The sequence below is a fragment of the Lipophrys pholis genome (assembly GCF_963383615.2).
Source record: "Lipophrys pholis genome assembly, chromosome: 21".
Classification (NCBI taxonomy): domain Eukaryota; kingdom Metazoa; phylum Chordata; class Actinopteri; order Blenniiformes; family Blenniidae; genus Lipophrys; species Lipophrys pholis.
The window spans coordinates 9,631,357-9,645,925 of record NC_137649.1 but is presented as its reverse complement, the minus strand read 5'-3'; the positions used below and the strand labels follow the sequence as shown (position 1 = coordinate 9,645,925).

At 43.3% G+C, this 14,569-nt stretch overlaps 1 protein-coding gene across 1 annotated transcript in view; it reads left to right on the top strand.

The window, feature by feature from the left end:
• stxbp5a (syntaxin binding protein 5a (tomosyn)) overlaps positions 1-14,050 on the top strand; it is an 88,018-nt gene extending 73,968 nt beyond the window's left edge. Inside the window, exons 16-25 of the mRNA XM_080491232.1 lie at positions 62-234; positions 572-697; positions 1,479-1,630; positions 2,958-3,020; positions 8,146-8,385; positions 8,719-9,088; positions 10,478-10,643; positions 10,775-10,886; positions 10,982-11,202; positions 11,744-14,050. Of these exons, the coding sequence (XP_080347358.1) occupies positions 62-234; positions 572-697; positions 1,479-1,630; positions 2,958-3,020; positions 8,146-8,385; positions 8,719-9,088; positions 10,478-10,643; positions 10,775-10,886; positions 10,982-11,202; positions 11,744-11,785 (1,665 nt within the window). The 3' untranslated portion in view covers positions 11,786-14,050. The remainder of the gene's footprint in view (positions 1-61; positions 235-571; positions 698-1,478; positions 1,631-2,957; positions 3,021-8,145; positions 8,386-8,718; positions 9,089-10,477; positions 10,644-10,774; positions 10,887-10,981; positions 11,203-11,743) is intronic.
• Positions 14,051-14,569: the final 519 nt, after the last annotated feature.

Here is a 14,569-nt window from a genome sequence, read left to right as displayed (position 1 = left end):
TGTGTGTGTGTGTGTGTGTGTGTGTGTGTGTGTGTGTGTGTGTGTGTGTGTGCTCTCACAGTTACTAGAGGTGCGAATGCAGTATGAGCTGAATGACATAGAGTCTCCAGATGGCGGGGGTGAACAGACATCAGCGCTTCCCACCCCTGGTGCTTCACCTCAGACAAGCGGCCCACCTTCGCACCCTTCCACCAGCAGCAACAACTCGGACGGGGGCAACATGCCCTGCCTCAAGTATGAAACAGACTCACACACAGACTCACACGCGCAGACATGGAAACATTTTCCTGAACTCTCATAGACGGCCGGGCCACTTGCACACATCCTCATACGCACAAGAGTCTTGCTGCTCGCCTGAAGCACACTCGCACAGACTTGCTCAGCGCCTGAAGCATTCTTAGCCGCAGCCTCCCCATCATTCCCTTGCAGCCACTCATGCCAGCCCCTCGACACACTCCTGCTTCAGAGCTGCAGCTGCGCCACTTGTCATCTCTTTTTGGAGGCTTTTTTCTCTGTCTCTGTTCATCCGCCTGTCTCTGTTCTTCATCCTACCTTGTCTCCTCCTCCCCAGAGTTCGCAGCACTCCCTTGAAGCAGTCTCCAGGTTACCAGGTAGACTTGGTGGTCCAGTTAGTGTGGGTGGGTGGAGAGCCTCCTCAGCCGATCACAAGTCTGGCGCTCAATTCCTCCTACGGCCTGTAAGTGTGCGCACACACACACACACACACACACACACACACACACACACACACACACACACACACACACACACACACACACACACACACACACACACACACACACACACACACACACACACACACACACACCTTGACTGACATTTATTTCAGACAGACCTCCTTCACCTCAGAACTATGACTTACCTTAAAACATAACTTTTATTCTCAGATGTCTTTATTTACCCTTTGAGCGCTTCCTTTTTGATGCCACAGGGTGGATAAGTCTCCATAGTGTGACAATTGAGTTTGTCTTTATTGTGTTTAGTTGCACACCCACTTGCTGCACTGGCATTCAGCTCAGTTCTGTCAAAAAAACAAACCTCTTCATTTCTTCACTTTCGGTTGAGTTTCTTCTTTGTTGCGATCACTGAGTCAGGTTTTGACAGCGTCGACATAAGGTATTTAAGTCCCCAAAAACAGTGAGATGGATGCATACACACAAATACACAGTTAAAATGTGATTTTCTGGGAAATAAAGAAGCTTGAAGTTATTTAATCTTTATTCGGCACACATTTCTCAATTTAAATAACTAAAATATGTTATCAAATGAAAACGTCTTATATGCAACTTTCAACTATGCAAAGACAAAAATGTCTGCCACAATGCGCTATAGCTGTCAAACAAACTAAGATTTTAACTATTTATATTTTTATAAAAAAACTTAACTAAGCCTTTCCCTCAGGCTTGTTTCTCCCATTTTTTTCCACCTTCCTCTCTGACATTGTCACCTGTTCCCAGGTTGGTGTTTGGCAACAGCAATGGCCTGGCGGTGGTGGACTATGTCCAGAAGACAGTCGTGCTCAACTTGGGGACGGTCGAGCTTTATGGTTCCAATGACCCCTACCAGAGACAGCCCCGATCGCCAAGAAAGACAAGGCAGCCGTCCGGAGGTAATAAAGAAAAATGGAGGAGAAAGAAGCCAGATGGGGAAAAAAAAAACAAACAAACAATTTCTTAACTTTCCTGACTGTACAAAGCAGCAGGCCCACAAAACCAGCGTGTTCTGTTCTTAAAAGCCAGATGGCTGCAAGGATAATTAAGAACTCAATTACAACCTGCTCATTTCCAATTTCTTAATTCTCTGCCAAATTAATCATTCAACCCGTTTTGTGTACATACACATGTTGGAAAGCAGATTTATTCTGCTGGTATCAAGTTTGCAAAAGCTTGCTCTCCATGCCAAAAAAAGGCTGCTTGTGTTGGTAAAAATCCAAAGAGTGACCATTTGCATTTGATATCACACTTTTTTTTTTTGTTGCCCGTTAGCATCTTTCTGATTTGAACCATGACTTTTTTTTATTTTTCCCGTCTGTGTGCTTATCTCTGCCTCTATTTCCCTGTAGTTTTGACACAATGTTAAAAACAATCACCAGTACAGCCTTTCTTCAAGCGGTAAGCGCTCCTTCAGTATGGACACACTGCCACCATGTGTCAGGCAACCGCAGTGCAGCGACAAAACATTGACGCAGTGACATAATGATGAACTGCCGATACTTCAGTGAGAAACTGATCCGTGCATCAACAAAGTGTGTTCGGACTTCTTCTTGATGTATTTGGTAGTTTATGCACAGTTATGCTAATAAAATGCATCGGCAGAGTGGGAAAATGTGCACACACACACACACACAAAAAAAAACACACACACACACACATCCAAATACTCAGAGATACTGCAGGGAGATGTGGGTGTAAGTACACACAGAGCAGCTGGTGTCACTGACTGGTGAGCGGTGGGCTGGCACCTGTCAGAGCTTGGCGAGTGTGAGCAGTAATCAGGCGTCCAGCTGTGTTTCTCCGCCAACAGGGACTGCTGTCTGCTTGGCTTTCTGCCTCGCAGGACAATGTCACACACTTACACTTAGACTCTTGCACACGCACACATAGTAAATAGGGAAATTAGCTTACCAACAAAAAACAACCCCCCCCCCCCCCCCCCCAAAAAAAAAAAAGACACATCGAAGCTGCGGGAGCTTCTGACAGGCTCATCTATTGGTCCGTGAAGCTGTGGAGAGAAGAATAAATATGCAAATTCCATGTTTGTACAAATGGTCCAGTCCACGAAAAACATGTTGCAATCCCTGCTGATGTGTCAGGTTCTCTCTTAAGTGTCAGTGTGTGGTGAAAAGACGCGAAGTGTATGTCTTCATGCACCCTGGTGGCTCTTTACGACATGCTCGATTATGGATTTAACTATAAACGGTGTGATCTATGCCTCAGGTCTGTGCGATATCAACGAGGGCTCGGCCACATCGGAGGACCGCTGCAAGTCGCCTACTTCAGGTAACCTGTCCTTCAGTGTCAGATCAAAAGAACAGAGGGGAGAACAAAGAAAAAGGCTTTGTAGGAGAAAAAAAAAAAAAAAAGCAATAATAGTAAACCAGTCAAATATGTACCAATAGTACAGTGTTTATGCATGCAAGAAGCCCAATGCTTAGAGAAGATTAATGCTTCAAAAGAGCAGCAACGTTTAATACTGTTTTATTGAAACTGTTGCTCATCAAACTGGAACTGTATGGAAGGGTTTTGTTGAACCGTAAAATTGTTTTGCTGTCAATTTCATCCCACTCCAGTCTTTAGAAATGCACTGTTTGACTTTAATACCTCAAGTTTATGGTATTTTTTTTATTTTTGCTTTTTTTTTATTTTTTATTTTTTCCCTCCGTTGATGCATGCATTCTTCCACCACTTTGCAGAGTTCAACCGACAGGAATAAATTCGTTTTAATTGCACTTTATATCCCGAAAGAAACAGGGTTTTAGGCTGTAAATGTATCTAGTGTGTGGGTTGCTGCATTTAAAGTGATTGCTAGAATTATCGACCGAAAATGTAAAGCAAAACTATTGCAGTCTGGTAGAGAAACACATTAATTTACATTAATCAATTTTTTTTTTTTAAAGGGTTTGGAGTATTTTTGCATATTCATGATGGAAGTATAATCCTATTTGCATAATTTTGATAAATATTCTCCATTCAGATCGATTGTAATGTCTCTCAAAATTGTGTCAATTAACTTCTCTTGTACATTTACGACATCTGTGGGCGCAAAACCAAACACATGGCGCTTTAGGAAATGAGAAATCTTCTTTAACTTCCAAACACTTCGTATTTGAGAACCAGCTCTGACTGCACATATGCAACCTTCTGATGAGTTGAGGAGCAGTGCATTGTTTATCCGATCTATTACTCTTTTACTCGCCTCTGTCTTAATCTGAGTCATTAGTGCTTCAGCTGGGAGGTGCTTGAGGAGTGAGCGGCCCAGACTCCTCTCATTAGGGCGGACTTGGCATTAGTGCAATGAAAATGAGGAGCTTTTTAAAAAGGTCAGACAGGAAACAAATCTCAGAGTCTGCTTGCTGCTGTTTCCAGGTTTGAAGGCTGTCCCAACCCCCATGTCTGGTGCCACCAGACTGTGGTCTGATACATCTGTCTGCTTTGCATTATTCATGGCTCTGAGGGAGATACGGTGCTTTGCTGCAAAAACTGTCTGCCGTAACGAGTCCCGAGTCAAGGCCTTAGCGTCTTATTTTGACTTTTTCAGTAAGACATACGGTCTGCTGGTGAGAGAAATATATGTTGCAGGATGACACGTTCTGTAGAGGTTTTTGGATTGTGTTGCTTTTGTCCCAGGGGATTCCTTTAATAGAATATTTAACATTTAAAGTTATTGCCCCCTTTTTGACTGTGAGAAAAACAGCTTTTTCCTGCTTTGGCTGTGTAATAATTTAAAAAAACTGGTTCAGTTGTCACAAATACATCTTGGTATCTGAGCGTGTTCCCTTTGGTCAGACTGCACATGGTATTTGAAATAGGTACTGAACAAAGTTTGAAGGTTTGTCGTGTCCTCTTTAGCCTTTTTCTTTTTTTTGTTTGATACACGTTCAAATCATTTTTACCAGACTTGTTGCCTTGAATCCTGAATGAAAGCTAAACGACTTATACTCAGAGACAAATCCAGTTAAATAACGTAGGTTAATTCATTTTCTAGCATTTCTGAAAACACGTGAAACTGTGATCCTTTAATCCAAAATCTTAGTATTAATGGGCTAATATTTCTGTCCCAAACCAACTTATTAAGCCATTTTTCTGCAAAGGTCAAAAGCAAAAAAAAAAACCTTTTTAACAAGCTACACTAGGCTGTGAATGGATAAAAGGTGTTTCTAACTGCACATTTACTGTGTACTCTACTTCCCCCCCCCCCCCCCCCCCCCCCCCCCCACACCCCCTAAAGTGTTGACGTCAAACAGCAATCTACAGCAATTCTACAATGGAGGTGGTAGAGGAGGTAAGGTTGGCTGAACATGTCCATGAGAGGCTGTAGGAAGGACGCACACGGTCCAGACTAGGTGGCCCTGTTTCGTTTTTCTTTGTTGTGGAGAAACTGTCTCTGTCCTCCGTGTCCATACTCACCTCAGGGACAAAACAACAGACTAGAGCATAGAGAGCCAAAGTTCCACTCTACTTTTAATATCAGCCTTTGTTCCACGATCTTTTGGTATTTTTAATATATATATATATATATATAGTCTTTTTTTTTAAACATTCTTGATGTTTTTTTTATTTTTATTTTTTTAATTACAAGCAACAAGATGTATTTGATATTTTAGCTCAGACTGATTTGGATCTAAAAGGACATTTTGAGGCCTGAAAGGTGTTGGAGCAGAGGCTAACCTGGAAGAACGGTGGGGCTGCAGCTGTCCACTTCTTATGTTGCATGCTACATGTATGTAGCACGAGTGTCAGACTGTAAATGTGCCTGCGTTTCATATCTGTCCCAATATGACTGTCCATAGTGCAGTGTGGTGACGCCGCGGAGCAGAAAGCAACTCATCTGTCTCGATGTCTTTGTGGATCTCCCGTGTTTGTTGTTTGTAGAGATGAAACAAGTTAGAACGCAAAATATGACGAGATTCTGTGAACATGCTGTTTTGTGCATTAATGAGGATGAATGTTTCATTCTTACCAAAGACCTGACCTCGCTGACAGCAGAGTAGTGGATTCTTCTCAACCTGCCTATTAATCAATCCCGATGTTTATACAGGTGTTTTCGATAACTTAAAGTAGAAGAAGCTCTTTTTGTTAGGTTGTAGGTCGCTGCCAAGGGAAACTGCCTCTCCTGGATTTGCGCGCGTGTGTGTGTGTGTGTGTGTGTGTGTGTGTGTGTGTGTGTGTGTGTGTGTGTGTGTGTGTGTGTGTGTGTGTGTGTGTGTGTGTGTGTGTGTGTGTGTGTGTGTGTGTGTGTGTGTGTGTGTGTGTGTGTGTGTGTGTGTGTGTGTGTGTGTGTGTGTGTGTATATCTGTGTGTGTGTTTCATGTCCACAGTACGTTTTCTTACTACAGGAGAGTGACAGGAAGAGTTTTCTGTACAATCTCACCCCGAGATAACACTGACTTAAACACAAAGGACCTTTCATTTCACAGTTGAAGGTTCATGGGAGTTTTCTGCTATATGAAGCATAACTTCAGCCTGAGCAGAAATTCAATCGGCGGGAATAAATGAAACTGTGAGGTGGCTGAGGGAGGGGTGTTCGAAACGGCGAGCCACTATAGACTTGTCCTCATGAGTACATGCATTTTTGTACGGTGTTTTTAAATCATGAAATTACACTTTCGCTTATTAATTGAAAAAATACATCTTGATTTAAGAGATTTTAAGGTATTTTCTATACATTACTTTAATTGCTCAGTTGGATTAAAGCTCAAGTTTAAATAAATGACCTCATATATATTGATGAATGTAATTTCAAAGTGCGTGCATGATGAATGTCCCCTTATATCATGTTTTATTACTTTCCGCTGCTGCTTAGAGGGAAATTAATAGTGTAAATCCTCTTTGTCGTTCTTTTGTAAAATTGGAAATCCTCGGCGCTAAGTGATTAGCAGCAGTCATTTTTTTGGCCATCTTTTTTCACCGTCTTCTTCTATGTCTCGTGTCGTTGATTTCTTTTCCCTGTTACTTCCTTGTTCTTGGTGCATGCTCTCTGGGCATGAAGGTCCTGAATGGCCGTGCGGTCTTGGTGTCTTAGCGCCGCTCTCTCGGGGCAACCGGAGGACTCTTGTTTTGTTTGTCACAGCATGCCTCTGTGACACACAGGGTTGTTTCTGCATCTTTATGCAGTGTCTTCTCCTGTGTGAAGCATTCTGCCTTCCTCTTGTCAATAAAACAATCCCCTCGGCACTTGCTCGGCAGCGTTTCTGTCATTTTGGTGTCTTTCGGCTTCGCGCACAATCCCCCCTCCAATGCTTCGTCCCTTAGCTTTGCATGGCATCGTGTCCTAGCTTAGACGTGTGTTTGTAAAGAGGGATGTTCTCTTTTTTCCAGCAAAGATGTCACGGAAATTAAGCTTGCCTACTGAGCTAAAGCCAGACTTGGGTAAGCCTTGACTTCGTGTCTCCAAACAGTCTGTATAAAATGCAGTCAAGTTCTCTCGCTCCAACTGGACTCCACCACATTCTTTTACTCCAGCGTTATCTGGTTCTTAGTCTCAAATTTGGCAAGCTGTGCAGATGTTTTCCTCAGTTTGCATGTGTCCAAAAGTAGCACTGATCTGAAATTGAACCATTGAACTCATTCAAATTGATGTCAATTGAAGTCTTGACTCCCACTCTTTGACCATGGTGTGGGGTTGTACTGGAGGTCAGTGGTGCTCAGCTAATACTTGCTCACCGCATCTCACTTGAAGGCTTTCTGTACCTTCTGCAGCTTCCTTTTTTTCTCTTCTGTGTTCTTCATGTCTTCCTTTTCTCTGTCCGAGTGATTCCTCCAAAATATAAATGTCAAAAGACCTTCCCCTCATTGGGATGGTATACAGTTTATTGATTTTTATCCCCCCCGGAGGGTCACACAATTGGTTTGTAGTCGTGTCTGATTTTAAAACGTCAAAATGTGCAAGAGCGAAGACATTCACCGGTACGCTTACAAAGAAGTCCCACTTCTATATACAGATTTAGTCTTAAAAAAACTACCAGAAAGCCAGTTTTCTGTATTGCTTGGTAAAACGTTGTTCAGAGGGACTGAAATGTAAAATAAATACATTCGTGTGTTGTATTTATTCTTATAAAATAAAATAAAAAAAACTGCCATTAATTGGATTTTAGGCTTTGTCTATAATAGATAATATCCACCAGCCATGTATTATAATGTCCTGACTGAGAATGTAAAGCAATATCCCAGTTTATTGGTTTTATTTTTGTGTTTCTTGCCTTTGCCTTTATATAGAAATTGTTTTTAACTTTTAATTTGTTTTAGCTGAAGAAGATCTGAAATTCTCTTTTTTTTTTTTTTTTATTGCACCGTCCACTTGTCTGTTGTCTTGTGATGCTGCTGCCTTGCAGGTGCTTTACCTCTCTCTGTTTTCTCCTCACTGTCCTCCTGTCTGTATGCCCGCCGCGGGGTGCCAACCCATTAGACCACCGGGACAATTCTTTCAGCCGCTCACGCTCCTCCAGCGTCACCAGCATCGACAAGGAGGCCCGGGAGGCCATCAGCTCCTTTCACTTCAGTGAGACCTTTGCTCGGAAGGGGGACAGCACTCTGACCCCCTGCCTGTATGTGGGCACCTCCCTGGGAACCGTGCTGGCTCTGGCCCTCACGTTGCCGCCTGCAGGAGAACAACGACAACTGCAGCCAGTCATCATTTCACCCACAGGTGGGCATTGACAGCTCAGGTGGGAGAGAAGGACATGCTGTTTTGGAGCTGAGTATTATCATTGCAGTGTTTGTGGATTTCAGTTGGGAGTGCTTTTTCTGCATCATATTTCAATTGTTTGCTGTTTTCCGTTTTTTTAGGTCATGACAATGATGACATCAATGCCATTCACTTGTTTAGTAGTGAAGAATACTTTTTTCTTTTTTGCAGACATGAATCACTATAGATTCAGTTGAGTTCGGGGACCACATACTGCCCAACTCCGTCTTGAGTGGGTCGGACCTGTAAAACAGTAACTTTAAGCATGCTTTTTTTCTTTGGTCGACACACCAGGTATGTTGGTGCGGCTGAAGGGAAGCATCATGCGGATGGCTTTCCTCGACTCGGGAGGGTCCCAGCTGCCCCCCGCGTACGAGCCTTGGTATGAGCCGAACGTCACGGCGGATGGCGAAGAAAAGGAGAAGGTCCGAAAGCGCCGACCCGTCTCCGTGTCTCCGTCCACCTCCCAGGATCTCAGTGAGAGCCAGTATGCTGTGGTCTGTTCCGAGAAACAGGCCAAAGTCATGTCCCTCCCATCCCAGACCTGCATCTATAAACACAGCATCACAGAGGCCTCCTTCGTCTTACGGGCAGATGTGGTCCAGATGAGCCAAGGCGTGTGTGTGGCTTGTTTCTGTGCCAACGGCCACATCATGACCCTCAGGTAAGGAACCATTAGCTATTAATAACATGTACCAACTGTTTGAATAAATCCTGCACATGTTGGTTCAATCTGAGTGATGCTTTAATGTGTGTGATGTGTTTTAATTGTGTCCCAGAAGCAAACAAAAGATAGTTAAGTGTCAGTAGTTGTGATCTTGTAAGCCAATTCTGTCATTTAAAAAATGTGTAATTACGGCAGTAAGAAATCGAGACAAGATCAGTTTGGCTTTTTAAGAATGGGTTAGTTTGGGGTGCAGATGTTTGCCTATAAGCCCATCAGGGTTCCCCGTGGCTGGTATGGTGGCTGTGTATTTGGCAAAAACATGAAAATGAGGATTACTGGATATTTGGAGGAGGCTTGGCTCGCGGCTGGACTGTGGAGAGGAGGATTAGGTGGCAGAAAAAGTTTTTGCTCATTTTCAAAACCTATCACCATGGTTCACAGGTGAAATGCTTTACTGTCACCAACAAGAGGCAGCTCCACACTCCCACTTATCCTGTAGTCGGACATCAGAGTACCCAGAGAAGAACCAGACGTGCACAGAGAGATTTTTCAAACGGCAGTATAACACTGTACAGTGTAAAGTGTCCTGAAGGGGGTTTCAGTCAGAATCCATGAACCTGTGCCTCTTCCCAACAGAAAACCACAGATTTAAAGCCAAAAGCCAAAATATCATCACAATTGCCTTTCTTTTTAGTTTAAAAAGAAAAAATCCAAGAGTATAAATGCAAGAAGCTCACCATTAAGGCTGACAGGTTCATATTATGCACATTACAACCCCAATAACAAAAAGGTTGGAACGGTGTGCCGATTTGTAAGCACAGGATTATTCGCACATCTCATGAATGCCTATTTGTTTTTCACACTGAAAAATGGATCTGTCCTAATGTGTTTTGAAAAGTGGTTACACGCTTCACTCAACTTATCCTTCAACGTCTGACCAAATGTATGTTTTCATGCTCATAACAAGCCCTCAATCAGACATCATCAGATATATTCGTACGTCATCGTCCCTCTGTCATTCTTTAACTCCTCAGCTTGTGACCAAGTTAGAAACAATCTGGGTAGAGGGGCACTGGGCTGGTTGTCATGTTTCCCTGATCCTCATTAATCTTCACTTCCTGAGTCGAGAGAGACAGAACAGCCTTCCATATGGGTGTCTGACTAAATGACCATGTCCTTCTGTCTCCCTGTCTGTGAGGATTTGCCTTTCAGTGTGAACCGGAATGTGCAGGGACATTGTCTTTGTTATATCACAATTAAAGGCATCTGAACATAGTGTCCCTTTTCACCAACCAAACACACACTGAGGTTGAAAGATGCTTCTATGGTTGTTTTAATGTATCCATCAATGTAAAACTGCATATCATTTCTGTGCCTCCTGTCCAGTGTGCCAGGACTGAGACCGCTCATGGATGTAAACTACCTACCTTTGACAGACATGCGGATAGCACGGACGTTCTGCTTCACCAACCTGGGTCAGGCCATGTACCTCTGCTCCCCGACCGAGATCCAGAGGATCACCTACAGTCAGGACACTTGTGAAAATCTACAGGTGTTTACAGTACAGAGAATTCAGTCATGTTTTACTCCACATAGAAGTTTAATTTCTACCTAGTCGGTTTTAAACCGTTGGGTTTTTTTTTTTGTTGTTCTGGTGCTTCATTGTCGTTTTTAATGTTTCAGGAGATGCTGGGTGAACTTTTTACTCCAGTGGAGACCCCCGAGGCACCAAACAGAGGATTCTTTAAAGGCCTGTTTGGCGGAGGAGCACAGTCGCTGGACAGAGAGGAGCTATGTACGCTGAACTCATTAAAAATCTTTGCCCTCTGTGGCTCGTTCCTGAGTGCCAGCAACCGCCTCTCACTCTCCCTCTCTTGCTCCGTCACTCAGTTGGTGAGGTAGCAGCTGGAAAGGCGTCGCGCGGTCTGGCCCAGCACATCCCTGGTCCGGGTGGCATCGAGGGCATGAAGGGGGCAGCGTCCGGTGTGGTTGGAGACTTGGCACGTGCCCGGATAGCGCTGGATGAAAGAGGTCAGAAGCTGGGCGAACTGGATGAGAGGACAGCTGCCATGATGGCCAGTGCAGATTCTTTCTCCAAACACGCCCATGACGTAAGTGGAAATGTCAAAAAGTTTCAACTCCGTGGAGAAATGTGTCTGTTTAAAAGTAATGTCTGGATTTTACCCTATAAACACATGATTAACAAATCCTGATGTGTTGATCTCTCTGTGAAATATCTTACAGAACATGGTGAAGTAAAAAGTGATTTGCATGCACCTCCTCAATATCTTTTGGAAGTAATACTTACATTCAGCCACTGGGTGGCAGTATTGTATCGTGAAAGGCTCTTCTGAGTCCATGAAGTCGAGTCAGAGAGGCAGTACTTCTTCCAAAAACAACCTTTATGGGGATCTGCAGTCACAATATGTTGTTGTTTTTTTTGTGTGTGTGTGTTTTCTTTTTTCATGAAGCCAAACGACACATTTTGTGCGCCAGCACTATATGATGCTCAGGTTTCTGGTGATGTTCCACACTGTGTTCAAAAGCTTTTGATCGTTTACTCCATGAGTCCATAAATTATGATAATTGGCTCTTCAAAACAAGCAAATCCATTTGCTTACCTTACCATTCGTTTACATTTTTTGTTTCCAGATGATGTTGAAGTGCAAAGATAAAAAATGGTACCAGTTCTGATCGGTGAGCTCCGGAGGAGAGGGGATGAGCTCCGTGGACACGACCGTCTGACCGACCTTCCATCTGCTCATCTGGACACAGCGTGACCCCCTCCACCCATCTGTCAGTCCGTCCGTCCGTCCACTCATCCATCCCTCCAAGCCTTCTTCACTGAGACACTTGGGATTTTATTCCCTAGCACAATGTTGAATACTGTTCTTACCTCAGTCTTTGGGTGGAACTGAGGGGTAAACAGGGGAGAAAGACATCCTTTAAAGGGAATAGATATCTGGCGTCTTTTTTTATGTTCTTGTCTCTTTATCTCTGTTCAGCCTCTCCTCCGTGGTCGCAGATTGGCCCCCGCAGCCTGGAGATCCCTCATTCTCATTTGCCAAAATGTTCTTTCTTGTTGTCTCCGCTCCGTACCCTGGTGGCCAGTATTCAAAGCGATGGACACCGCTGAAAAAGACTTAATATCAAATGAAGAAACACTACAAAAGATTATTAAAATGTATAAAGAGAGAAAAAGAATCTAAATACATCATTATATATACATAGATCTAATAAATGTGCAATGCTGTATCCACTTCCGAGTGACAAGTACAAAAGGGAAAAGGATTAACTGATCAAGGAAGACGGAAGCAGGCCGTGACGGCCGAAGGAGGCGACGATGGCGAGCCGCAGGAGATTGCGGCGATGGTGATGCCTCCTCTATGCAGAGAGTCACAAGGATAAAAGCAACTCATTCTGATGTACACTGGATACTTCGTCATCTTGCTCAACCTGTAGACTCTCCTCTGTATCTGACAGACTTTCATATTGTTACCAACTGTGTGTGCGAGTGCGTGCGTGTGCGTGTGTGTGCGTGTGTGTGTGTGTGTGTGCGTGCACCTTCGATTTTCTTGCCATTCCTCTTTGTTATTTGTTGGGTTCTTTGCTCCGTCTGTATTAATGGGAAATGTCTTATTTTTCTATTGTTGTGAAAGTGGATGATCTTTTATTTGCTGGGGAAAAAAACAACACATTTGTGACTTTTGTCTAACAACTCAGATTCATTTCTCCTTATGAAAAGGGCTGGAATCTACAAGGAGGGCAAGGATATAAAAGGCATATATCATTTAGGACACACTGTCATCAGACCTCTCGATCCTTAAGACACCACCCATTATTTCTTGTTCACCCGAGATTCTCACTTACCGACGTACCTGATGGCTGAGACGGCCTCCTTTCACTTCTGATGTCTTTAAGCTTCCAAAAGGGTTGTCTCATCTGTGGGTGTGACTGTAACTGCTGATGCCATCAGTCGTACTCGGGTCAGATCTGTGGGAAGTTTTGGAGGAAACATCAGTTGCATACAGCACCGAGGAGCGGAAATCCCAATGTTATTGATGCAGGACAGTAGAAATATGGGTTGTGAAGGGATACATTTGAGAGTTTTTGTTTTGTTTTTCTTTACAATTGTATGTATGTATGGCATTGTGTCCCTATTTATTTGTTGAGGTGAAAGAAACAGCTGTGTTTGGTGTCAGGATCACCTGATATTGACGTCCCTTGTTTGCCGTGAAGCTCGGATGTGGTGTGTCTCTTGTCTATCGGGCTTTTAAACCTTTATTTGTATATAAGTAAATAGTTTGACAATCTAAGACCAACTGAAAAGTAAATGTCAAGGTTGCGTGAGCAGCAACAGAGGAGACAGGCCATATTTTTTCTGACGCCAAAGAGTTGCTTTAGCTTTTCCATTGCATCCCCATCGGGCCATGAGTAAAGACAGTCATACAGCATGACGCTTCATCCATCCAGGATTAGATCCATTCAGTAATATTATCACCATCAGGTGTAAAGAAATATAGAAAATTGCAGTGGAACGCAGCCTTTTCGGATATAATCTAACATTTTGATTGATGTTAACTGTTAAAGTGACTTAGCTGTTACGGCCACGACACCCCGTAGAATACTTACCGTATCCAATTGTGTGTGTGTGTGTGTGTGTGTGTGTGTGTGTGTGTGTGTGTGTGTGTGTGTGTGTGTGTGTGTGTGTGTGTGTGTGTGTGTGTGTGTGTGTGTGTGTGTGTGTGTGTGTGTGTGTGTGTGTGTGTGTGTGTGTGTGTGTGTGTGTGTGTGTGTGTGTGTGTGTAAGGATGTCTCCATGTATATTTTTGTGATATGATTTAGTACATTATGTTTGTGTTGTTTATTTATTGCTGTTGATGTCCTAGTCTCACGAGTCAGCAGTTTGTGTCCCGTGGAGTGTTTGACCACGTGAAGCCACAAACAAAGACAAAAGTTAAAAAAGACAAAAAAAAAAAAAAAGATAAAACAAAACAAGTGTTGCACAATAACCTCCGATATCTGGTCTCATTTAAATATGACGTGCGGTCTTTTGCGAGCACGCGCTTTTCGCAGTCCTTCACTTCTCGGCCTTTGCCTTCAGTCGTCTAATTTTCTTCTCTCCCTCCAGTGTGTCTGTCTCTGCTCGCTCCGCGGCTACACAGTTTCCCTTTAGTAGTCATCGTAGTGTGAATGTTGGCCGATCGCGCTGTCTTCTGCCCTTAAGGTAAAGAAGAGGGAACAAAAATTACTTCAGGAAACATGCTTTAGCTACAAGTCAAACCACAAAACTTGTCCGGTGTCTTTTTCCCCTCCTAACAACAGTTTGTGTATTTGTGTGAATGTGTATGTGTGTGCGTTGTTGTTTATTTTTCTTTCTTTTTTTTTTTTTTTTTAGCTGTTCTAGTTCTTTTTTTATTTCTTCATCTGAGTGATTTGTTTTCTGTCCGTACACTACAGTATGCAGTATTCTTACCT